A 24,720-nucleotide genomic window follows, 5' to 3' on the forward strand; every position below is an offset into this window, starting at 1 on the left:
TCCACATACATGCATTAATATATGATGTTTGTTTTTCTCTTTCTGAGAAGAGAAAATGCTTCACTCTTTATGACAGTCTCTAGATCCATCCATGTCTCAACAAATGACCCAATTTCATTCCTTTTTATGGCTGAGTAATATTCCATCACATATATGTACCACATCTTCTTTATCCATTCATTGTCGATAGGCATTTAGGTTGCTTCCATGACCTGGCTATTGGAAATAGTGCTGCAATGAACATTGGGGTTCATGTGTCTTTTTGAATTATAGTTTTCTCTGGGTATATGACCAGTAGTGGGATTGCTGGATCATATGGTAGTTCTATTTTTAGTTTTTAAAGGACCCTCCATACTGTTCTCCATAGTGGCTGTATCAATTTACATTCCCACCAACAGTGCAAGAGGGTTCCCTTTTCTCCACACCCTCTCCAGCATTTCTTCTTTGTAGATTTTCTGATGATGCCCATTCTGACTGGTGTGAGGTGATACCTCATTGTAGTTTTGATTTGCATTTCTCTAATAATTAGTGATGTTGAGCAGCTTTTCATGTGCTTCTTGGCCATCTGTATATCTTCTTTGGAGAAATATCTATCTAGGTCTTCTGCCCATTTTTGGATTGGGTTATTTGCTTTTTTCATATTGAGCTGCATGAGCTGTTTATATATTTTGGAGATAAATCCTTTGTCTGTTGATTCGTTTGCAAATATTTTCTCCCATTCTGAGGGTTGTCTTTTCATCTTGTTTATGGTTTCCTTTGCTTTGAAAAAGCTTTGAAGTTTCTTTAGGTCCCATTTGTTTATTTTTGTTTCTATTTGCATAACTCTAGGACGTGGATCAAAAAAGATCTTGCTGTGATTTATGTCAAAGAGTGTTCTTCCTATGTTTTCCTCTAAGAATTTTATAGTGTCCGGTCTTACATTTAGGTCTCTAATCCATTTTGAGTTTATTTTTCTGTATGGTGTTAGGGAGTGTTCTAATTTCATTCTTTTGCATGTATCTGTCCAGTTTTCCCAGCACCACTTATTGAAGAGACTGTCTTTTCTCCATTTTATATCCTTGCCTCCTTTGTCATAGATTAGTTGACCATAAGTGCGTGGGTTTATCTCTGGGCTTTCTATCTTGTTCCATTGATCTATATTTCTGTTTTTGTGCCAGTGCCATACTGTCTTCATTACTGTAGCTTTGTACTATAGTCTGAAGTCAGGGAGTCTGATTCTTCCAGCTCTGCTGTTTTTCCCTGAAGACTGCTTTGGCCATTCGGGGTCTTTTGTGTCTCCACACGAATTTTAAGATTTTTTTGTTCTGGTTCTGTAGGAAATGCTGTTGGTAGGGATTGCATTGAATCTGTAGATTGCTTTGGGTAGTATAGTCTTTTTCACAATATTGATTCTTCCAATCCAAGAACATGGTATATCTCTCCATCTGTTGGTATCATCTTTAATTTCTTTCATCATTGTCTTATAGTATTCTGCATACAGGTCTTTTGTCTCCCTAGGCAGGTTTATTCCTAGGTATTTTATTCTTTTTGTTGTGATGGTAAATGGGAGTGTTTCCTTAATTTCTCTTTCAGATTTTTCATCATTAGTGTATAGGAATGCAAGAGATTTCTGTGCATTAATTTTGTATCCTGCAACTTTACCAAATTCATTGATTAGCCCTAGTAGTTTTCTGGTGGCATCTTTAGGATTCTCTATGTGTAGTATCATGTCATCTGCAAACAGCGACAGTTTTACTTCTTCTTTTCTAATTTGTATTCCTTTTATTTCTTTTTCTTCTCTGATTGCTGTGGCTAGGACTTCCAAAACTATGTTGAGTACAAGTGGCGAGAGTGGACATCCTTGTCTTATTCCTGATCTTAGAGAAAATGCTTTCAGTTTTTCACCATTGAGAATGATGTTTGCTGTGGGTTTGTCGTATATGGCCTTTATTATGTTGAGGTAGGTACCCTCTGTGCCCACATTCTGGAGAGTTTTTATCATAAGTGGGTGTTGAATGTTGTCAAAAGCTTTTTCTGCATCTATTGAGATGATCATATGGTTTTTCTTCTTCAGTTCGTTAATACGGTGTATTACATTGATTGATTTGCATATACTGAAGAATCCTTGCATCCCTGGGATAAACCCCACTTGATCATGGTGTATGATCTTTTTAATGTGTTGTTGGATTCTGTTTGCTAATACTTTGTTGAGGATTTTTGCATCTATATTCATCAGTGATATTGGTCTCTAATTTTCTTTTTTTGTAGTATCTTTGTTTGGTTTTGGTATCAGGGTGATGGTGGCCTCATAGAATGAGTTTGGGAGTGTTCGTTCCTCTGCAGATTTTTGGAAGAGTTTGAGAAGGATGGGTGTTAGCTCTTCTCTAAATGTTTGATAGAATTCGCCTGTGAAGAAGCCATCTGGTCCTGGACTTTTGTTTCTTGGAAGATTTTTAATCACAGTTTCAATTTAATTACTTGTGATTGGTCTGTTTATATTTTCTATTTCTTCCTGGTTCAGTCTCGGAAAGTTGTACCTTTCTAAGAATTTGTCCATTTCTTCCAGGTTGTCCATTTTTTTGGCATAGAGTTGATTGTAGTAGTCTCTTAGGATGCTTTGTATTTCTGCGGTGTCTGTTTTAACTTCTCCTTTTTCATTTCTAATTTTATTGATTTGAGTCCTCTTCCCTCTTGATGAGTTTGGCTAATGGTTTATCAATTTTGGTTATCTTCTCCAAGAACCAGCTTTTAGTTTTATTGATCTTTGGTATTGTTTTCTTTGTTTCTATTTCATTTATTTCTGATCTGATCTTTATGATTTCTTTCATTCTGTGAACCTTGGGTTTTGTTTGTCCTTTCTCTAGTTCCTTTAGGTGTAAAGTTAGACTGTTTATTTGAGATTTTTCTCGTTTCTTGAGTTAGGATAATATTGCTATAAACTTCCCTCTTAGAACTGCTTTTGCTGCATCTCGTAGGTTTTGGTCGTCGTGTTTTCATTGTCATTTGTCTCTAGGTATTTTTTGATTTCCTCTTTGATTTCTTCAGTGATCTCTTGGTTATTTAGTAACGTATTGTTTAGCCTCCATGTGTGTGTGGCTTTTACTTTTTTCTTCCTGTAATTCATTTCTAATCTCATAGCGTTGTGGTCAGAAAAGATGCTTGATATGATTTCAATTTTCTTAAATTTACTGAGGCTTGATTTGTGACCCAAGATGTGATCTATCCTGGAGAATGTTCCATGTACACTTGGGAAGAAAGTGTAATCTGCCATTTTTGGATGGAATGTCTTATAAATATCAATTAAATCTATCTGGTCTGTTGTGTCATTTATAGCTTGTGTTTCCTTATTAATTTTCTGTTTGGATGATCTGTTTATTGGTGTAAGTGAGGTATTAAAGTCCTCCACTATTATTGTGTGTGTTACTGTCGATTTCCTTTTTTATAGCTGTTAGCAGTTGCCTTATGTATTGAGGTGCATATATATTTATAATTGTTATATCTTCTTCTTGGATTGATCCCTTGATCATTATGTAGTGTCCTCCTTGTGTTTTGTAACATTCTTTTTTTTAAAGTCTATTTTATCTGATATGAGTATTGCTACTCCAGCTTTCTTTCGATTTCCATTTGCATGGAATGTCTTTTTCCATCCCCTCACTTTCAGTCTTTATGTGTCCCTAGGTCTGAAGTGGGTCTCTTGTAAGCAGCATTTATATGGCTCTTGTTTTTGTATCCAGTCAGCAAGCCAGTGTCTTTTTGTTGGAGCATTTAATCAATTCACGTTTAAGGTAATTATCAGTATGTATGTTCCTATTACCATTTTCTTAATTGTTTTGGGTTTGTTTTTGTAGGTCCTTTTCGTCTCTTGTGTTTCCCACTTAGAGAAGTTCCTTTAGCATTTGTTGTACAGCTGGTTTGGTGGTGCTGAATTCTCTTAGCTTTTGCTTTTCTGTAAAGCTTTAGATTTCTCCATGGAATCTGAATGAGATCCTTGCTGGGTAGAGTAATCTTGGTTGTAGGTTCTTCTCTTTCATCACGTTAAGTATATCTTGCCACTTCCTTCTGGCTTGTAGAGTTTCTGCTGCGAAATCAGCTGTTAGCCTTATGGGAGTTCCCTTGTATATTACTTGTGGTTTTTCCCTTGCTGCTTTCAATAATTTTCATTCGTCTTTAATTTTTGCCAGTTTGATTACTGTGTGTCTTGGCGTGTTTCTCCTTGGGTTTATCCCGTATGGGACTCTCTGCACTTCCTGGACTTGGGTGGCTGTTTCCTTTCCCATGTTAGGGAAGTTTTTGACTAAAATCTCTTCACATATTTTCTGGAGTCCTTTCTCTCTCTCTTCCTCTTCTGGGACCCCTATAATGCGAATGTTGTTGCGTTTAATGTTGTCGCAGAGGTCTCTTAGGCTGTCTTCATTTCTTTTCATTCTTTTTTCTTTATTCTGTTCTGCAGCAGTGAATTCCACCATTCTGTCTTCCAGGTCACTTATCTGTTCTTCTGCCTCAGTTATTCTGCCATTGATTTCTTCTAATGTGGTTTTCATTTCAGTTATTGTATTGTTCATCTCTGTTTGTTTGTTCCTTAATTCTTCTAGGTCATTGTTAAATATTTCTTGCATCTTCTCGATCTTTGCCTCCATTCTTTTTCCGAGGTCCTGGATCCTCTTTGCTATCATTATTCTTTATTCTTTTTCTGGAAGGTTGCCTATCTCCACTTCAGTTAGTTGTTTTTCTGGGGTTTTATCTTGTTCCTTCATCTGGTACATAGCCCTCTGCCTTTTCATCTTGTCTATCTTTCTGTGAATCAGGCAATTGGAGTTTTGACCAGAGTTGCATTGAATCTGTATATCCATTTGGGAAGTATCATCATCTTAACAATGTTAAGTATTATACATGACCACGGAATGTCTTTCCATGTATTAGGTCTTTATATTTCTTAAAACAGTGTTTTAAAGTTTCAGTTTACATGTCTTTCACCTTCTTGGTTAAACTTACTCTTATTCCTTTGATGCTATTGTAATATGTGATTTTCTTGATATCATTTTTGTATTTTGTTTGGATTCTAGTATATAGAATTCATTTTCACATATGTATCTTGTATCTTGCAACCTTGCTGAACTTATGTATTCGTTTTTATGTGTTTTAAGTATAAGATCATGTCATCGGCAAAAAGAGGTAAGTTTTACTTCTTCCTTTTGAATCTGAATGCCTTTTATTTCTTTTTCTTTTATCTCTTTTTCTTGCCTAAGTGCCCTGTCTAGAACCTTTACCAAAGTGTTGAATAGAAGTGGTAAAGGTGGACATTCTTGTCTTATTCTTGATCTTAGGGGAAAAGCGTTAAGTCTTTCACCAATCAAGTATGATGTTACCTGTGGGAGTTTTTATAGGTGCCCTTTATCATTTTGAAGAAGGTCTCTTCTATTCCTATTTGCATGTTTTTATCGAGAAAGGGTGTTGGGTTTTGTTAAATGCTTTTTCTGCATCTATTGAGATCATATGGTATACTTCCTGTATTCTATTAATATGATGTATTACATTGACATTTTTGTTGGTGTGTTGAACCTTTCTTGCATTTCTGGGATAAATTTCACTTGGTCATGGCATATAATCCTTTACATATGTTGCTTGATTTGATTTTGTTGAGGATTTTGAAGTCCATATTCATAAGGAATATTGGTCTATAGTTTTTTTTGTTTTTTCCCCCTTGCAATATCTTTGTCTGGTTTCATTCAGAATGAATTGGAAAGTCTTCTCTCGTCTATTTTTTGGAAGCTCTCACGAAGGATTGGTGTTCATTCTTATTTCAACACTTGGTAGAATTCACCAGTGAAGCCATCTGGGGCCTGGGCTTTTCTGGGAAGTTTTTTGATTAGTGACTCAATCTCTTTACTTGTTATAGTTATATTCAAATTTTCTGTTTGTTTCTTCACTTTTTAAACCAGGCCACTGTAGAGTGCCAGAGGTGGACTTACTGGATGGAGAGGTTGGGATAGTAGGCCTAAACCAGGATTATTCTGGCATACTAGGATATATGGTTACCCTTGTTTTTAGTTGACTGCACAATACTGCCCTGTTTCTATTTTCAAATCTAAACTTAATTTAGTATCATTTTATATAGTCCAGTGATGATCTTAAACCTTGAGTTATGATGACAAAATCTATGGATGCTTTCCCTAGAAAAAGGCACGTACATATAACATTCCGTGCACATGTATAGGTAATTCAGGTATTCCAGAAGCCCACCTATGGACTCTTATTTAGTAATAACTCTTCTTTAGCAAATAAACAACCTGTGGCTTAAGGAAAAACAGATGATGGTATTCATTTGCATGCTTTTTCTTCAAGTCTTTATGATAATATTGTTTTTGAAAATTTATTATCTTTTATACTGTTGGTGAAACCTTGTTATTAAATCTCATTGTATGACTCTGCAAAAAACTTTATGGTAATTTAATGAATCCTTCCTTCTTGATGAAGGATTTTGGGAAACTCTCTCATAGAAATAACAGGATGTGTAAAGAGTTGCCTTATGGCAGCAGAACTGTATACATCAATGGTTTTTTAAAAAAGGGTGATTTGGGGTAATTTTCTTGTACAATAGAACTTTCCAGCATGGAAGTAATATATCTTAAGCCAGGCAAGAAGGAATTCTTCTTTTGATACTGTGTGGTTTTAGGTTAGTACAATAAGAATTTGCAGAATTGTTAATTGGAATTAACTATAACGATTTGCTAGAGAACGTGTATGATTTATTTTGTTTTTGTTTTTGTTTTTTTTGCGTTACGCGGGCCTCTCACTGTTGTGACCTCTCCCGTTGCGGAGCACAGGCTCCGGACGCGCAGGCTCAGCGGCCATGGCTTCACGGGCCCAGCCGCTTTGCGGCATGCGGGATCCTCCCGGAACGGGGCACGAACCCGTGTCCCCTGCATCGGCAGGTGGACTCTCAACCACTGCGCCACCAGGGAAGCCTTGTATGATTTATTTTGAAGGAATAATATTCAGTCTTAAAATCAAAAAGCTACAGGAATCAGGAGAACAAAAGGGAAGCGAGATGGCATGCATATTAAAGACATGGGAGTGTTATTTATTTCCAAGAAGAAGTATGGTTTTTCTCTTTTTTTGAATCATACTACATGCTTGGTATGGTTTCTTTTCTCATTTTTGATAGATACAGAGACAGAAAAAGACAGCACCGTGATAAATTGTAGCTGACACATTGATTGGTAGAGGAATTGTGGTGAAGTAGGGAGCATATCACTTTTGCCTGCAAAAAGGAGGCAGAGGGGCAGGTACCACCTAGCTCTAGCCATTTGTTGCCAGATAGCATTGCTGGATCTTCAGGTATTTCAAGAGAAGCTGGAAATCCAGATCTTTAGAATAAATCTTTCATTTTTTAAAAACAGTGGTTAAATTTTAAAAAATAGAGTGGCTGATGGAAGAAATCAAAAAAGAGCTAAATAAATTGAGAGACATGCTGTGTGCATGGATTAGAAGACTCAGCAAAGTTATCTGTTTTTCCCTAATTAATATACAAATTTAATGCAGTTTGTATCAGAATTCCAGAAAATCCTTTATAGATACAGACAAAATTATTTTAAAACTTATATGGAAAGGCAGAGGCTCTAGAATAGCTAAAAAACCATTTCGAAAAAGAAAAGTAGTGAGAGTACTTGCTCTGCTCAACTTGAAGAGTTACAACTGCCGTAAACAGGACCGCATGGCGTTGGCAGAACCTCAGACATGCAGATCAGTGGCACAAAATGGGGAGCTCAGAAGAAGCAGTGCATGGCTGTGGCCAGCTGATTTTTGACAAAGATTCCAGAGAAGTTCAGTGAAAGAAGAGTAGTGTTAATAATGGTGCTGGATCAACTGGATATCAGGTGAAAAAATGAACCCTGGCCTAAACCTCATACCTATACAAAAATTAACTCAAAAATAGATGGTGTATGTAAACATAAGATGTAAAACTATAAGCTTAGAAATACATAGCAGAAAATCTTTGAGACCTAGGATTGGAGATTTATGAGACGTGACACCAAAAACATGATCCATTTTTTAAAAACCGATAAGATGAATTTTATAAAAATTACAACGTTTTGCTCTGGGAAAGGCCCTCTTAAAAGGATCAAAAGCGCCAAGCTATGGATGGGGAGAAAATATTCGCAAACCACATATCTGACAAAGAACTCATATCTAGTGTATATAAAGAACTCCTAAACTCAACATTTAGAAAACAAATAATCCAGTTAGAAAAGTGAACCAAAGACATGAAGAGACATTTCACCAAAGAGGATATACAGATGGCAAGTAAACACACACAAAAAAGTTCGACATCCCTAGACATCAGGGAAATGCAAAATAAGACCTTGGGGAGCTGTCATCACGGTACACCTGTGAGAACAGCTGAAATAAAACATTGTGACAACTCCAGATGCTGGGGACGATGTGGGGCAACTGGATCTCTCATACACTGCTTTGGGGAGCGTCAGAACGGTTCAGCTGCCATGGAAAATAGTCTGGCAGCTTCTTAAAAAAGCCAAACTTACATTTGCATGTGACTCAACAATCGTATATATGGTCATTTATCCTAGAGAAATGAAGACTTATGTCTTCACAAAAACCTGTGCATGATTGTTCGTGACTTTATTAGTAATAGCAAAAAACTTGAAAAAAACCAGTGTCCTACAGTAGGTTAATGATTAAACCAACTGTGACACATTCATACCTTGGAATACTACTCAGCAATAGAAAACAAAAATCTGTTGACACACACAACTTGGATGGGTTTCAAGGGCAGTATGTTGAATAAAAACAGCCAATCTCAAAAGGTCATATGCTGTATACTTCCATTTATGTAACACTCTCAACAAAATTAGAGAGAGAGAGATCAAATTAACGGTTGCTGAGGTTTAGGGATGTTGAAGGTGGGAGAGGTGTGTCTGTAGAGGAGTATTACCTGAGAGCTCTTGGTGCTAGTGGAATGTTTCTTTATCTTGGTTGTGGCATCAGTTCAGGACTCTAGCTGTGTGATAAAGTGACATAGAACTGTGTATGCACGTTGTACCAACGTGAGTCTCCTGATTTTAATATTGTACTATAATTGTGTAAGATGTGAGCACTGGGGGACGAAGGGGAAGATAGGACCTCTTGCAGCTTCCTGTGAACATTGCATAATAAAAAATTTTTAAAGAATTTGAAAAGTATAGTATGGACCAAACAAAATATGTTTTGGCCAAGATTTAATCCTCTGATCTATCTATACGTTTGTGACCTCTGGTTAATGAAGTTTCTCAAACTTCATATTTAGAGCTTAGAATTTTAACTGGCCCAGTCAAGTTTTTAAAAAAGAATGAGTCACCTAGATTGTAGACACTTATGTTCAGTAAAGGGAAACATAGGTAGCATTTCTCATAATCCTCGGAAAAGAAGGAAAAAACACAATAGTAATTATTTTTTGCCTTTTCCTTAAATCAATTTGATAGCTTGTATTGGTTCATTATATATATACATATATATGTATATATATTGATATATTAAACTTCTCTTGTTCTTTATGTAAAAAATCCTAAATAAAATACCAGCACACTATGTTCAGCAGCCTATTAAAAGTATAAATGATACATTATGATCAGGTGGAGTTTATTCTCAGAAATGCATGGATGATTCAATATCAGTCATTATAATTCATCAGATGTTGTATTGTATATCATGGGATCGTCTCCTGCCTTTGCTGTTAAGAGGATGATACTTTCTTGCTTAGTTGGTGCTAGGTTTTGACCACGTGACTTGCTCTTGGCAGTAGAATATAAGTCTGATGTGTGCCACTTCTGAGCAGGCTACCTAACCCTTCATTTATGCTGTTAACTGCTTCATCATACACTTAAGTGAAACTACATTCAGAAAAGATTGACACTCAAATCTCTACCACAGAAGAAAGTAAGAGAAGTAACTTGATTACTTGAAGTTTATGGCATTTAGTTTAGACAACACTGAGTGCAGATGGAAATGAGATGTTGAATCCAAAGCTGAGAGGTAGACAACATTTTAGTCGTCTGGTGGAACACTGGGGAAATACTATGCAAGTGCACAGCTGGAGACAGCAAGAGTGGACCCTCCGTGGCGGGTCCTAGATCCCTGAGCCAGGGGAAGGGGCAGGCCTTGTTCCTGGCACTGCGGGTGTGATGTGGTGAGCTGTGTTTGCCTCATCTGAGGTTGGGCAGATAATACTCCACTCTCGACTTCCTTTCGTGTGGGTTCAGTGACCTTTGGAGCCTCTTCCTGGCCCCAGAACCCCTTGAATAAACCTCATGGACTTTGGCCTGTACAGAATTGACCTCCCTTCTCCCTGCGTAGATCTAGCCTAGTTTTGGAAGCTGCGCCCGTCTCCAGGGTGATGGTAGGTCTTCGGCAGACAGGTGGCCCAGCAGGCGACACCTGTGAGAACAGACCTGGTAGTTGCTCAAGGGCTTTGCTCAACTTCTGTACAGATTTTTGGTGATTAAAGTACAACAGACAAACAACTTTACATTAATAGAGAAACTAACAACAGAAGCATTCCTACTACAGACAGGCAGGAGACAGAGATGCCCCTTATTACCACTGCTATTAAATTTCATAACAGAAGTAGCAGCAAATGCAGTTATAGGAGTTATAAACGTTGGAAAGAAGGAGGTGAAATGATCACTGTTGGCAGCTGATTTGGATTTTTGGATTGTTACTGAGAACTTAACACAAACAATAGGGTCGATAAAGTAGTGGGGAGTGAAAAATATATAGAAATAACCTATATGTTAAATATACATATGTATGTATTCTATATTGTGACACGCACACAGGCACATATATTTGCACATGTATTTTTTTTTCAAAAAAGTGTATTTCCAAAATAGATTATGTGCTGTATTTCCAGAGAGTGAATGTATAAGCTACCTAACTCATCTACATTTCCATTTTAAATTTGACTTTAAGAGTCCTAAGAAGGCATACTAATAATACACAGAAAGATACAGTGGAAAATATATTTTAATGGCTCGTCTAAGGCTTCATTTGGAATGTCTTATAACACAGAATTTTAACGCCAAAAAAGTAATCAGCCAGGTAGAATTTATAATGGAACCTAGAGTAAATTGAAGTGTTTTCAGTTAGATTGATCTTCTGTTTTCATGGCATTCATTGATTTTTAACATTTGTTGATTGTTTAAAGTGTTAAAATTTGCTTTAAAATAATCCTTTAATGCAGAGCATGAGCCTCTACTCCTCACAGGAGAAATATTTTTTGCAGAGGCAGTTGTTTGGAAAGATGGTTAACATTTGTCTGCCATAAGCTCTTTGCTCTTTGAGCAGAAGCAGTGGAGTCATGTGGGCATTAGAAGTCAGAAATCATTCATTTGAAGAGCTGTTTACAGACTGGCTATAGGGCCTGGATAAGGGTGTGTGTTTATTCGTGTTTTGGAAGCTCCCTAGGTGATTTCTTTGTTTAGTTTAGTAATACCTGTTGTTATGTTTGTGATTATTATGTATATTTTAAGACACACAAGTAAGTAATTGTTCTTTCATGCCTAGCTCAATAGGATGGAAAGAAATGTAGCTTCCCATATCCTTTGAATTCTAATTTTATCAACCAAACTTTAGGTAATTAGAAGGGAGTTTGTTTCCTTTTTAATGTCCATGAGGAAAGAGAGCCGTATTAGTTCCACACTGTACATCCAGGAGTCTATGTCTGCATGCTCTCACTTTTATCTTCTGCTGTAATTTAAACTCAACTCCTAAAGATTCAAGGAAAATACTATCAGTGCCTGTCTCTGAGCTCTGAATTTTCCAGTCCCTGGGCTTGGAATGTGGAGGAGATGAAAGAAAACAGACTAGAGGATATGCAAACATGAACTCAGACCTTTCCCAGAACGTCACCAGGAATTCCCCCAGCTCCTAAATTTTACTTTAAACTGTGCTTGATGCTTTATCTGAGTTTTGGGTTGTCTTAAGGGAGTGCGGAGTGTAGAAACTATTACATGCAGGTAGAAAAGAGACTAAAATGCCTGCTTGGAAGAAAACTCTGATCCTTTGTCTCACCAGGATGATTGTATGTTTAATGTGCTTCTTAGAGCATTAGGGCACAAAGTAGAGATTAAAGGTCCATTTATGAGACTGGCCCTAAATGTTCTTAAACTGGAAGGAATTTGTCACAACTGTCTAAGAAAGACTAAGTTGTTATTGAAATAGTATTGGTCTGTCTTATATTAATGTTTCCTTCTCAATATCCCTTAAATTTATTCTGTCAAAATTTATATTTAGCCTGTTGATTTTCAGCCCATTATTAATTTCTTTACTCTTTACCAACACACACAATTTTTTTCTTTTCTTTGTTTGAAGAAACTCTGGAAGGAATCAGAAACCAGTAAATATCTTGGTGGGTGGGGAGTGGTGCATATGATGATAGAAGTTGGTATTGCAGGGGTTGGAGGGACTGTTGACCATATACCTTTTAATATTACCAAAAAATTAAGCCACATGAATATATTACTCATATGAAATATTAAAATAAGGGGGTCCATGATTATTGTTTTAAGTAAGAGTGTGCTTGTTGTAGACTAAGTTGAAAATACAGGAAAACACAAAGAAAAATGATCACCAGCAGTCTCAGCCACCTAGCTGTACCATCTCTTACTGCTTTGTAATAGATTGCCTCAGTCCAAAAGAAAAGGCATTTTTAAAAATTAATTAATTAATTTTTGGCTGTGTTGGGTCTTCATTGCTGTGCGCGGGCTTTCTCTAGTTGCGAGCGGGGGCTACTCTTCGGTGTGGTGCGCGGGCTTCTCACTGTGATGGCTTCTCTTGTTGCGGAGCACGGGCTCTAGGCGCCTGGGCTCAGTAGTTGTCGCACGTGGGCTCAGTAGTTGTGGCACATGGGCTTAGTTGCTCCATGGCATGTGGGATCTTCCCAGGCCAGGGCTTGAACCCGTGTCCCCTGCATTGGCAGGCGGATTCTTAACCATTGCGCCACCAGGGAAGCCCAAAAGGCATGCTTTTATGTGCAGTGGACCCATGACCAGTGTGGGGTTAGGGATGCAGTTGAAAATCAGCGTATAACTTCTATAGTTGGCCTTCTATATCTGGGGTTCTGCATCTGTGAATTCAACCAACTGAGGATTGTGTGGTGCTGTAGTGCATGTTTTAGTGAAAAAAATCCACGTATCAGTGGACCTGCAAAGTTCAGCCCCTTTGTTCAAGGATCAAAATGTACAAATTTGTACATTTTGAAAAAACAATTTATAATATGTTGTAATTTGCCTTTAACAATTTTAATGGGACTTCCCTGGTGGTGCAGTGGTTAAGAATCCACCTGCCCGTGAAGGGGACACAGTTTTGAGGCTTGGTCCGGGAAGATCCCACGTGCCACGGAGCAACTAAGCTGACGAGCCACAACTACTGAGCACGCACGCCACAACTACTGAAGCCCGTGCACCTAGAGCCCATGCTCCGCAACAAGAGAAGCCACTGCAATGAGAAGCCCTCGCACCGCAATGAAGAGTAGCCCCCGCTCGCCACAACTACAGAAAGCCTGTGCGCAACAACGAAGACCCAATGCAGCCAAAAAATTTAAAAAATAAGAAAGAAAAACCCCAAAAAACAAAAAAACAATTTTAACAGTATACTATAAATAATTTTCCAGATTCTTAACTACTTTTACTTTCATTATTTTTCATTGTTGCACAGTTCTATAATGTTGAAATACTTTATTTAACCAGTTCACTATTGCTGGATATACAGATTTCTTTCTTTTCTCTGATATAATTCCTTGTGGGTTAAATCATCCATAATGGTTTCTAGATGCAGAACTGCTGAGTCAAAGGCACATAGTTATTTTAAAGGCATAGTCAGATTGCCTCTCAGAAGGTGTGTGCTCATTTGTGTTCATTATGGTGAATGAGAGTCTCCCTAACTGTGGCTGCATGAGATGCCTGGGTGACCAGCATTCACTTCCGAATTCACTGCAGTATAATAGATGAAGCCTGAAGATAGAGCAACTCCCAGATCCATGGTTGTGGGGAGAAAACGATCTAGGGCATATAAGCAAAATTTATCTCATACCCAGTGTGTGATTGGCATTAGGCTGTAGTAGGTATTTTGCACAACTAAGTCTGGGGTTTTTGTATAGTAGATTCCTGGGCTTGGCAATGATGGGTGAACTTTTCACTGTCCTAGTTGAACTCTTTCCAGCTGATAGATTGAATTATGTTCTGCCTAGTGGCTGGCCAAACATTGTATTAATGGAAAGATGTGTAAAACTGAATAGTTGCCAGATTAAAATATGCTTAAAAGTAGATGTCCGACTGCATTTATTGAAAGATGAGAGATGGCTGACTGAGTAGCCTGCACACTTGGAATCCAGAGGAGATACTGCACTGTATTTAATTGCCTTTGGAAATGTTTACTGACCATCTTGTGTCCACACGCAGAGGTACTTTGCTGGCACACTGGTAGTTCTGTGAATTTCACTTTTGGATCTTGGCAGAGAATGGAGAGAAGAGGCTAGGCAAATAATTGGCAAGAAAAGCAAATGGTTACAAGTCTGTTAACAATGCAGCCTTGTTTACCCACACTTTGCCTGTCTGGGTTTCTGAGACTGGATTCCTTAGCTCTGTGAGCTGTAGCACAAGAGCACTCCTTTGGTTTAGGGTGCTTGGAATTGTAAGCATGCTGAAGAGAACACAGTCATGTGTATCTTAGTGCGATGAGTGCGTCCTGTCCCTGTTAGGACTTGGTGTAAAGGGATTAATAGTGAGAAGTGAGCTGGGAGTGGTTTATCAGTGTAAGTCTCTGGAATCGGTTCTTAGGTCTGTTTGTGTTTTTGGGCATTTCAGAGTGAAGAGGTTACAGAAGTCAGAAAAGGCTGTTACTGTTGAAACCAGAAGTCTGCTAATCACAATGTTACCTTTTTTTATTTGTAAAGCAGAGGAGCAAAGACTGCTTATTTAATAGATAGGGCCTTAGTTATGAGATAGATCTAATTTTATTGTGTAAGCTCTTTCAGAGACTACTACTCTGAGTAGTACCTATTTTGTAAAACATAAGTGACATTGTTATTTCACCTAATTTGTGGTTATGATCTGTTAATAAATCTCACATTTTTATTACAAGAATGAACCAAGTACTAGAATATGAGGATACTTCTAATTTTATCAGTTTTGAAAGAGTCATCTTTTGGGGAACAGTGAGAAAAACTGAGGGCAAAATTTAGAATATCATCCTTGTTACTGAGAGAGCAGAGGAGATGGTTTAAGAAGTCATATATCTGGTTTTAGGGTTTTTTGTTGTTGTTGTTTATATGTGTCATAAGCTTGCTGTGGATTCTGGCCAGATTAACACTCCCCTGCTCTCCAGTTTTCAGTCTCACATTTGTTTTTCTCTTGTGAAATATTTCTGTATCGTTATCAGCAAAAGCATGATGAAAGTTAACTTTTCGTGATTAAAATGTTAAGTTCTCTCATCTGCTTAAGAGCTAACTTTTTGTTTTTGTTTTCAGCATTGGTTGGATGGTACAAAAAGCATCAAAAAGCAAGTAAAAAGTAAGTGTTGAAAAAATTGTGAAAAAAATTGGAAATCGAATTATATATAATTGTATGTTAGAAACTGATTTCTCGTAGTAGGGACATAAGAAATCATGTTTCCAATGAGTTTCTTAGCATCTCCACTTTCTAAAAATAATTTCAATCCAATATACTGACCCACCCTGTAAATTATGTAGGGTTGATGGTAATCTAGATTCAAGTGCCTTACAGTTTGTTTCCAGGAGAAAGGCTTGCAGTTTGGAAATGAGATGTGAGTTCCCATGAGATGCTTAACTTTTCTTTAGTAATTACTTATATTGGAATTTTTCTGTTTGGTGTCTGCCCTGCTCTAGAAAATATTTTGAGAATTTAAGGCTGTAACTTTTTTTTTAATTAAGAATAATGAAAAGAAGTCATTCACATAAAATGTCAGTATTGTTGCTAGCGATAGTCAGGGGACAATACCAGTGTCCAGTCCATAATCCATCATGTTTTCTGTAGTAACAGAGATTCTTAGGGCACCTCAACTCTTTTTACAAAGTAATGGGGCTTCTGAGAATGTAGAGGTTGGTGAAGTGGATTGGAAAGGATGTGGGCTGACTTGCCACGCGCAGTGAATAACAGGCGTCCCTCCTTGCTCTTGAGAAACAGAGCTCGGCAGGTTTTTAGGGCTGTCAGAGTGCATAGTCAAGACTTTTTCATTCAGCGTATTTGGCGCTGAACTATTAGACTTAATCTGGAGCTGTCTGTTCCTGGGAGGACAGATATGATGTGACACTGCTACATGATGGTTGGTATACTTACAATGTCTGTTGATTGTGTTAGGCTTCATTGAGCCCACAGTGGAACCTGAATCATTGCCACCACAATCTGTTACCTTCTGTCCACTTCAGTAGATTTTTGACAGATTTACTGACTGAAAATTCTTACTTATTTAAATAACCATATTGAAAAAGTTACACTCCCTTTTTTTTTTCTTTTGATGGCAGTTGGTTCACCCTATTGTCTGCATCTTCGAGTTAAGTTTTATTCCTCAGAACCAAATAATCTTCGTGAAGAACGAACCCGGTAAGCCCAATGTCTGGAGCTGCGTGCGAGCGTAAAGTTTTGGTCAGGCTGGCTAAAGATGTCGGGAGGTTGCCTTTACAGTTCCTTCCAGTGTACAGACAGCTAGTGAAATGGATACTTTGCCCCTGGTAACAAGATACCAGACAAGATAATTTCATTTGGGGCAGTATTTTTTTAAGTGTAGAATGTTTTCCTTTATTTACCAGTTTTCAAAACAAACAGTTGGTTCTCTAGCATCAAGCAAACGTAACCAGTGAGTTCTGTTTTTAAGTATCGTTATCAACTCATGAATTTTAAATAGGACTGATGTGCTTCAGTACATTATCATATTGTGTCTATTGATGTTCAAAATGATCTATTTTCGGCCACTGAGAGTTGTTTCAAGTTGGCTCCTGACTTTCTTTATTGAAATGCCATTGATTATTGAAAAATGTTGAATCCTGATTTTGCTTGAATAGTTTTCAGTAACTTTAAGTAAGTTACAAACATTTATCTTTATTTTGTCTTGCCTCAGTATTTATTCATGGACTCTGTATTGCATATCTATGACCATGCACACATACTATTTTTATTAAGTAAAAAATTGAATTGCTGAGTCCCTTTAGAAGGCGTTCCTCTTGAACACTCTGCTAGTGGACAAGATTAGAGCTCTTACCCATGCGTACATTGCCGTATCGTTTTACGTATGAGGTGGCTGTGTCGTCACAGTGAAGGTGAAGCAGATCACAGAGCTCATTCCCAGTAATTTGCTAAACCTTTTCTTTTGAGGGGCTACCCTGTACTCTGGCCCATCCTCCTGACACTGAGTGCCCCTTGTTTCATATTCTTTTTTCCTTTACAGACTTTATTGTGGGTAAAGTTTTGTAATTAAGAATGTTTCTTCTCAGATTAGAAGAGCAGGATTATTTTTCGTGGTAGATTGATCTGTTTAGTTAAATTTGTGCCTTTTATTTTTCTTAGGTACTTATTTGTTCTTCAATTAAAACAAGATATTCTCAGTGGAAAGTGAGTATTAGTTTAAGGTAAACCACATTTTCTTGAGTAGTTGAAAAATAAGTTCTTAGTTAATTGTGAAAAAGAAATGGTCAAAGTATGTCTTATTTCCATTTATCGTAAAACAAAGGTCATGACACTGGCGTGTTTAACACATTTGTGTTCTGCTCTCAGGTTGGAGTGTCCTTTTGATACAGCGGTTCAGTTGGCAGCTTATAACTTGCAGGGTAAGCAGTTTTTTATGTTGCCTGTTAAGAGTGAAGCATAATTCTCCTTTGTGTGCATTTGAGGAATTTCAAGAAACTCAAGGTGATGTGTGAGAAAAGAACAACCACGGTTTGTGTAAACGTGTGTCAGGACCCAGCTCTGCCTTTCCCTGCTTTTAGATATTGCCTTCTTTTTCTTCCCTTTGTCTTTACTTGCTCCCTTTCCATCTGATAATGTTTTCAAACAGGAATTGCAGTCTACTTGATAATTCAATACCTGTTTTAGTTGGATCCTCAGCTAATTTTTTTCCTTCAAAAAGAATGCAGGGATATATGAGCAAATTGTTGCTGTACCACCTGGTTTGCTTTCTTTAGTCTTATCCTTAAAAATAAATCCATGAAAGAAATACTTAGCATGTATTTAAAAGTTCCTGATGGTTATTTTAAGAATTTTTTAAAAAGCGTTTTCCAGTCAGTGAGATTAATGAAAAACTTACCCTTTTGTACCTTGTTACACTGATCAAATATTTGTTGAACTTAGGTATTCTCTTCTGAAAAATTGATGTTTTGGGAAAATAATAATCTTCAGTCCTTGTTCACAAAAGGGAAAGAAATATCCTGACTGGAGTATCCGTATATACTAGAATAAAAGCAATATTTAATGATTATTAAGACATTAATAATTTTATGCTTTTTGGGGGTGATTCCATATTATCCCCAGTCTCTCTAAGATCAGCAGTATTTATTTTCCATTGTGTGGATAATAATGAGACTAAATTTTCATGTTTTATGGTAAACCTATTATTTTGCTTATTTTGTACTTCTCCTATTTTAGAAAGCATATTTTTCTGTCGATAGAGGGATTGGTGACTGAAGGAAATTTCTGTACTTCAAAAATTTGCCGCTAGTGTAAATTGTAGTCTGTCTACAAACTAAAACTCGTTTTCTCATCTGCTGGAAAGTCAAATAGATAGTAGTTTGGAAGTGTTGTGCCTCTAGCACTGTAATGATCACGCTGTATAATTGCGTGCATCTTTTCTTGAAAGCACATTTTTTGTTTTATTAATTGCTGTGTGAGGTTGTTAATTCTGAAACTCTCAGATCTACAGAAAAGCTGTCACTTTCAGCATCTGTGTTCCACCACTTACTGCTTCTTATATTCTGTGTCTCATAAGTTTTGGGACTGCCAAAGTATACACTTCTTGAAAATATGATTTTTATACATTTTTTGTCTATTTAACAAAACACTCATTCAAAGTAATGCTCACTAAGTACCCATTGTCTGATTCATGCATGTGGCTGTGTAATATTCTCTCTTAGCCCTACCTATCATATTTTTTCCCTGAATAAAATCTTTCCTACTTTTCTCTTGCATCCATGGCACCTTTTTTTGTTTGACAAGAAAGTAAGATGTATTGGTGGGCACACATAAGGAGGGACGGCGCCAAGGCTGTCGCGAGGGCAGGGCCCGCTGCGTGTCCAGGGGCCACGGTTAGGGGTGTACTCGACCCCACAGCCATCCGGCATGAGCTGGGTCTCTGCCACCGTGCTTTCAAATTCATCCGCGTTAAACTGCGTCAGTCCCCACATCTTGGAGATGAGGAGGATCTGTGGTGGCCAGGGAACTTGAACTTGGCCCTGTGGAGGGCCTCGATCACATGCTGCTTGTTCTGCAGCTTGGTGCGGGTGACATTGTGACTTGGCCAGTGTGGACCCTGGCCACTGTGCCCTGGGCTTTCCAGAGGCCCCTTGCATACCTGTCCGGAGCCCATCAGCTCCAGCACAGGACAGCATCCTGTTGGGGCGGATGACGTGGGAAGGGTGGGGCTGCACGCAAATGTGAACAGCATCTTTGCCCCGGCGTTTCACCTGGTCCTCGTTGGCACAGACACGGGCAGCCTCCAGGGCTTCGGAGCAGAGCTGCTCATCCTCATCCGACGCCATGTGGCCGCACAGTGGGTGTGGCACTGCCACTGTTGTGATTCCTCCAAACTTCAGACTACGTCTTAGGCATCCCGTTGTCCCGTGTCTAGTAGCTTACCAAGTCCTACTAACTATTAAGGTCCCGAAGAGTGATTCAGCTGGAGTGTTACTCCCATCTTCATAAAATGAGCTCCTTGCTTCGCATTTATGATTTTCTGTTTCATCAGAATAATCTTTATCACTTTTCTCACACTCTCAAGTTCAGTTTTTCTTTACCATTTTAGTATATATCCTGAACAACATTTTGTAGCAGATTTGGTTTGGGGCTTCTTAAAGAACTTGTGATCCAGACAGAAGAGCATTTTCTTCAGCAGTGAAGTAGGAGTGAGAATATTTTCCAAGGTTGTTGTGAAGTTCAATGACAGTACATCTGTAATATGTCTAGTGTGTAAATTAGATGCTCAGGAAGCAATAAGTTATTACCATTTTTATGATCAAAGTAGTTCTCATGTACTTTTTCTTTCCACAGCCAAATTTTTTATCAAAATGGAAATATTTTAATTAGAGTAAAATATTTTTTTAAAGGAAATATTTCTAAAGAATAAAATACTAGAATCATTGTTTCCGCTCCTTCCCCAAGTCCAGTTCAGAGATAACCACAGATGGGCACATAAATGTCTGTTCATTGCCCAGTTCTTTTCCTGCTGCCTTCACAAGGTATTTTTTAGTAACTTTTTTTTTGTTATTTCTTTGGGATTAATAATTTAAAATTCCAGGAAGGACGGTGATTATTTCTTACAGTGATATTTGATGTCATGTTCTGTGCATATTAGCTTCTTAACAGATGCCAGCTAATTGTTTTTTAAGGATTGCTAATATTTTTGTTTATTCAATATACGATCAAAAGGTATTTCTCTATGGAAGTCTAAAAGAGGTTTTCAAAAGCTAAACATTATAACATATGAATAAATTAAGAGAAAGACATTTAATTGAAAATACACTACCAACCGCAAGTGCTTGATTTGTGTGTACAGACAGATAAGTCTTAAGTCAAAGCTAGATTTATTTTTGGGAATGGTCTGGGTGTTATGAATGCCTTGTAGTTTAAGAAAGAATCTAATCTTCTTAGCAGTTTTTATTAATAAAATGGGTCTTGAAGAAGGATTCAGCAGGAAGTAAACTTATTAACAAAACATAACTGTGAAACTTACGTTTGTAGCTGAACTTGGTGACTACGACCTTGCCGAGCACAGTCCTGAACTTGTGTCTGAGTTCAGGTTTGTGCCCGTTCAGACGGAAGAGATGGAGCTGGCTGTTTTTGAGAAATGGAAGGAATGCAGGTACCGTCACATCACCGCAACAGTGATTTCCTATTTGTTTTCTTCTGTTTCTCTGCTTGGTATAGAATTCATTGTATATTCATAATCATCTTCAAATTTTTTGTTTTTTAAATTTCAGAGGTCAGACACCAGCACAAGCTGAAACCAATTATCTGAATAAAGCCAAGTGGCTAGAAATGTATGGGGTTGATATGCATGTGGTCAAGGTAAGCACTGTGTGGTGATACTTCTTAAAAGCGTTATTCCTTCAAGACTCAAGGTGATTATGGATTCTTTCAGTGTGAGGGGGAGTGTGGAGTTTGCAGGGGCTAACACCGGGTTCTTTGGATGAGTGGTTATGAAGATTGAGGGTAAATCCTGAATGATGGGAGTCTCACACAGAAATTCCTTGTAAGAGAGAGGAGAAACAGCCACAATCTCCAAAAAGGTATGTCTTTGGTTTTAAGCTGTTGCTGTTGTGGGTTTTTTTTGTTTTTTAACCCACTTTTTATTCTTTCACTTCATATTCATTTCATCTTTTATCATGTAAGCTGAGTAGGCTCTGTAAAAATGAAAATAATTTAGAAAGTAAAGTTAAAAATTTGTAGCTTGAGAGGACTTTGATAAGCTGTAGTCTAGTACAGCTTATGTAGTGATTTGTTATTTTTAGTTTAAGAAGCTAAATTTTCCCAGAAAGGCAGTCTTTTTCAAAATCTGTGATTTAAATAGTGACTAGAATTTGGGAAGACTCTGGAAAGCTTTCTTTGTCGTGGCAGGTAATCACTATGTATTTCCAATGAAGACATACCTTAAAACTATAGTGTCTGTTAATATGCATGAAGTTTACTGAGAATGTGATTTTGGGTTCTTTAATTGTTGAAAACACCTTCATATTAATACTAGTCTGTATGTAATTAATATAATTCAATATGAAAAGAAAATTAAGCAGTTGTGTGAAAATGTGAAACCTGTTTTATTCAGATAAAGCTAACACATGTTGCTCCCCTAAAATTAGGCCAGAGATGGGAATGACTACAGTTTGGGACTGACCCCAACAGGAGTCCTTGTTTTTGAAGGAGAGACCAAAATTGGCTTATTTTTTTGGTAAGCAGAGTTAATGTCAAAGATAATTATTGTTGTTTTATTTTTTTAATGAATAGAAGCACTTATATGAAGTTAGTACAGAAAGCAGAATTTGGAAATAGCTCTGGCAAGCTTGGAAGTGAACTGCAGCTATCGCCTGTCATCCTCCTGTTCGTCTTTAGTCTTCTCCCCCGAGGCAATTTTTTAAAGTCTTCTAGTTGCATTTTCCATTAGTTTCAAGGTATGTCAAAATACATGCCTTAACATAGATAGCATCTAGTTCTGTGTATTAAGTGTTCACATGGCCACTCCCTCCGTCCCACAGTTATGTTGCTGTCTTGAGTGTGCTTTGTTTCACGGTCTTTTACTCCCCACCCACCCGCCCCTTTTGTGTGAAAGAGATAGTAATACTTTTACCCTCCTTTAGAGCTGCGCTTCTCTTCCTGGGTCCCAGCTTCTGTCATCCATACTTCTAACTTATGTTTCATGTTACTTTTACATCAAGGGTAGATATTACTTGGATTTCATAACCATAATTAAGTTCTTCAGGTTTTGTCTGGTTGTTTCTAAAAGCTGAAAATCAGGAAATAGTGTTTATATTATTATGTGTTTGTCAGAACCAGTGTGGAGCTAAGTTGTAGCCTGGGTTATATACATGGGCTGAAGTTGGCTGTTGGATATCAGTTGTTTACTTCTCCATAGCATGCCAGGACCCTTAGCTCAGAGCCCGCCAGTGCCAAACTCAAATTCTTACACATTCAGTTGCTTTAAATACAGCCCAACAAGTGTAGTTTTAGCCATTCAGAGCATGCCTGGTTTTGCATATCTCACTGCAAACTGCACTTCACATCTGCTAGCCGTGGATAAGCAAATCCTGTAGCTGTAAGAGACCCCAGACCTCTCCTGCTCTTCGGAGCTCTGTGGCTCAGAGACCTGTCCCCCTGCCGCTGGATGCCAAGCCCTAGACGTGGAATTCCCCTGCCTCTCTGGTCTTCCTCCCTCCTGGGAGTTCCCTTACCCTGCTCCCCTCCCAGGTGGGAGCCCTGGGCCGCTTCCTCTGGAAGGTCTGCGGCCTGAAGGGACCCCTCAGCAGAGCCCCGCTGTTCAGTGCTGCTGTCTCCTGCTCCTGTCTTTTTCTTCATCAGCCCTGAAATCCTTGAACTCACAACTGGGATTATGTTTCCTTTGTTTTCCTGGAGCTCTTGGCTCTCATGCACCCCACACATCTCTTTAAATGACCTGCCTTTGTCTCCTTGAGTTTTTTCAAATCCTCCGGGGTTGCCTGAGCTGACTCTTTTCCAGTTGGAACCGTTGGCTCTTCCAGGCTGCTCTCCAGGTTTTATCTTGGGACTTTGTTTTCCCATTTTCTCAGTTATGAATCTGTGTCGTCTTCCATATTTTCTTGTCTTTCCTTCTGTTTTTCTGATACATCCTCAAGTAATGCCTAAGAAAAGGGTGTACGAGGTAAATTACTTGAATCCTTTGATGCCTTAAAATGGTTTATTCTTCTCTTATGCTTTCTTGATAACTGGGCTGAGAATGGAATTTTAGGGTGAAAATTATTTTCCCTCAGAAAGGTGAAGATAGTATTTCATTTTTTTTTGTACCTCCTAGAGATTCCCTGGGACACTTGAGTGTAACACCTTTATACTTGTCCCTTGGGTGAGAAAGCTGTGTTATGTATTTCTCTAGTCCTTAAGTGTGAACTCTCTGAGCCTTCCAGCTTGCCCACTGGGCAGGTGGAGCATCCTTCATGGCCAGAGAACGCTCCAGGTAGAGAGATAAGGGAAGCATCATTTGTACTACCTCATAAGAATCAATTGAATTAATACATGTAAAACACTTAGTAGAGTACCCGACACTTACTAGGCACTGTGTAAGTATTTGTTAAACTTAAATGCTAGATTCTCCCCTCCTGTTATACTTCTTTATTTACTTACTGTTTTAGTACAGCTCTTGTAAACAAGTTCTGTTTTACAATTCTATTTTAGATAAGTTATATTTAAAAATTAGTGAGAGTGAGAGTCATGTTGTTTTCACATTCACAGTTCATAGAGGTACAGAGATAAGTTTGGTAGGTTGCTTAGGATTTTTGTACAGGTGGGAGATGGAAAGTGGGCCATAAAGTGAAGTTTTAAAAATTTTTTATTTCTTAAATTAAAGATGTCTTTAATCAAAATTGCTATAGAAAATAGAGTTGAAGATCAGTAAATTTTTTTTATGCCTTTTAAAAAGCTTTATCGTTTTTCCTATATCCAGTTCCTGTGCTGCTACTGTGACATTAGGCTTGGAGAATCTCTTCTACCGTCGTTAGGGGCCTATGAATATATATGATATATAGATAGATCTTCATTTTCTTTTTTCCTTAACATTTTTAATGTCTTACATATGTGCAGCAGAAATTTTGCCAAAGGTATTGCTTTTGAAAATTTTGTTTCTGTTACCTTAACTATTTTTTAGATTGGAGACTTTTTTGCTGGGCAGTGCAGGTTATGTTTACCCTCTTATCCAGCTTTCAATTCAGAAGTTAGATGATTAATATGCTTGAAGTAACAACAAAGTTTTTAAATTCAGAGAACATTTATTGAAATCCGGCTGTTACTC

At 37.9% G+C, this 24,720-nt stretch overlaps 1 protein-coding gene and 1 pseudogene across 4 annotated transcripts in view; one reads left to right on the forward strand and one right to left on the reverse strand.

Moving 5' to 3' along the window:
• The window catches only part of EPB41L5 (erythrocyte membrane protein band 4.1 like 5), a 138,939-nt gene that overhangs the window by 20,989 nt on the left and 93,230 nt on the right, over nucleotides 1-24,720 (forward strand). For all 3 annotated transcript variants that reach the window (XM_082841829.1, XM_082841830.1, XM_082841831.1), the window contains exons 4-10: nucleotides 15,500-15,542; nucleotides 16,514-16,592; nucleotides 17,553-17,597; nucleotides 17,760-17,812; nucleotides 20,934-21,054; nucleotides 21,173-21,260; nucleotides 22,049-22,137. In XM_082841829.1, coding sequence (XP_082697955.1) covers nucleotides 15,500-15,542; nucleotides 16,514-16,592; nucleotides 17,553-17,597; nucleotides 17,760-17,812; nucleotides 20,934-21,054; nucleotides 21,173-21,260; nucleotides 22,049-22,137 — 518 coding nt within the window. The remainder of the gene's footprint in view (nucleotides 1-15,499; nucleotides 15,543-16,513; nucleotides 16,593-17,552; nucleotides 17,598-17,759; nucleotides 17,813-20,933; nucleotides 21,055-21,172; nucleotides 21,261-22,048; nucleotides 22,138-24,720) is intronic.
• LOC309963510 (large ribosomal subunit protein uL16-like) lies at nucleotides 18,328-19,919 on the reverse strand (annotated as a pseudogene). Its single transcript has 2 exons — nucleotides 19,913-19,919; nucleotides 18,328-19,827 (listed from the first exon to the last, which is right to left on the reverse strand). The product of its transcript is annotated as a large ribosomal subunit protein uL16-like (transcript).

This window comes from Leucopleurus acutus (assembly GCF_964270905.1).
Source record: "Leucopleurus acutus genome assembly, chromosome: 6".
Taxonomy (NCBI): Eukaryota; Metazoa; Chordata; class Mammalia; order Artiodactyla; family Delphinidae; genus Leucopleurus; species Leucopleurus acutus.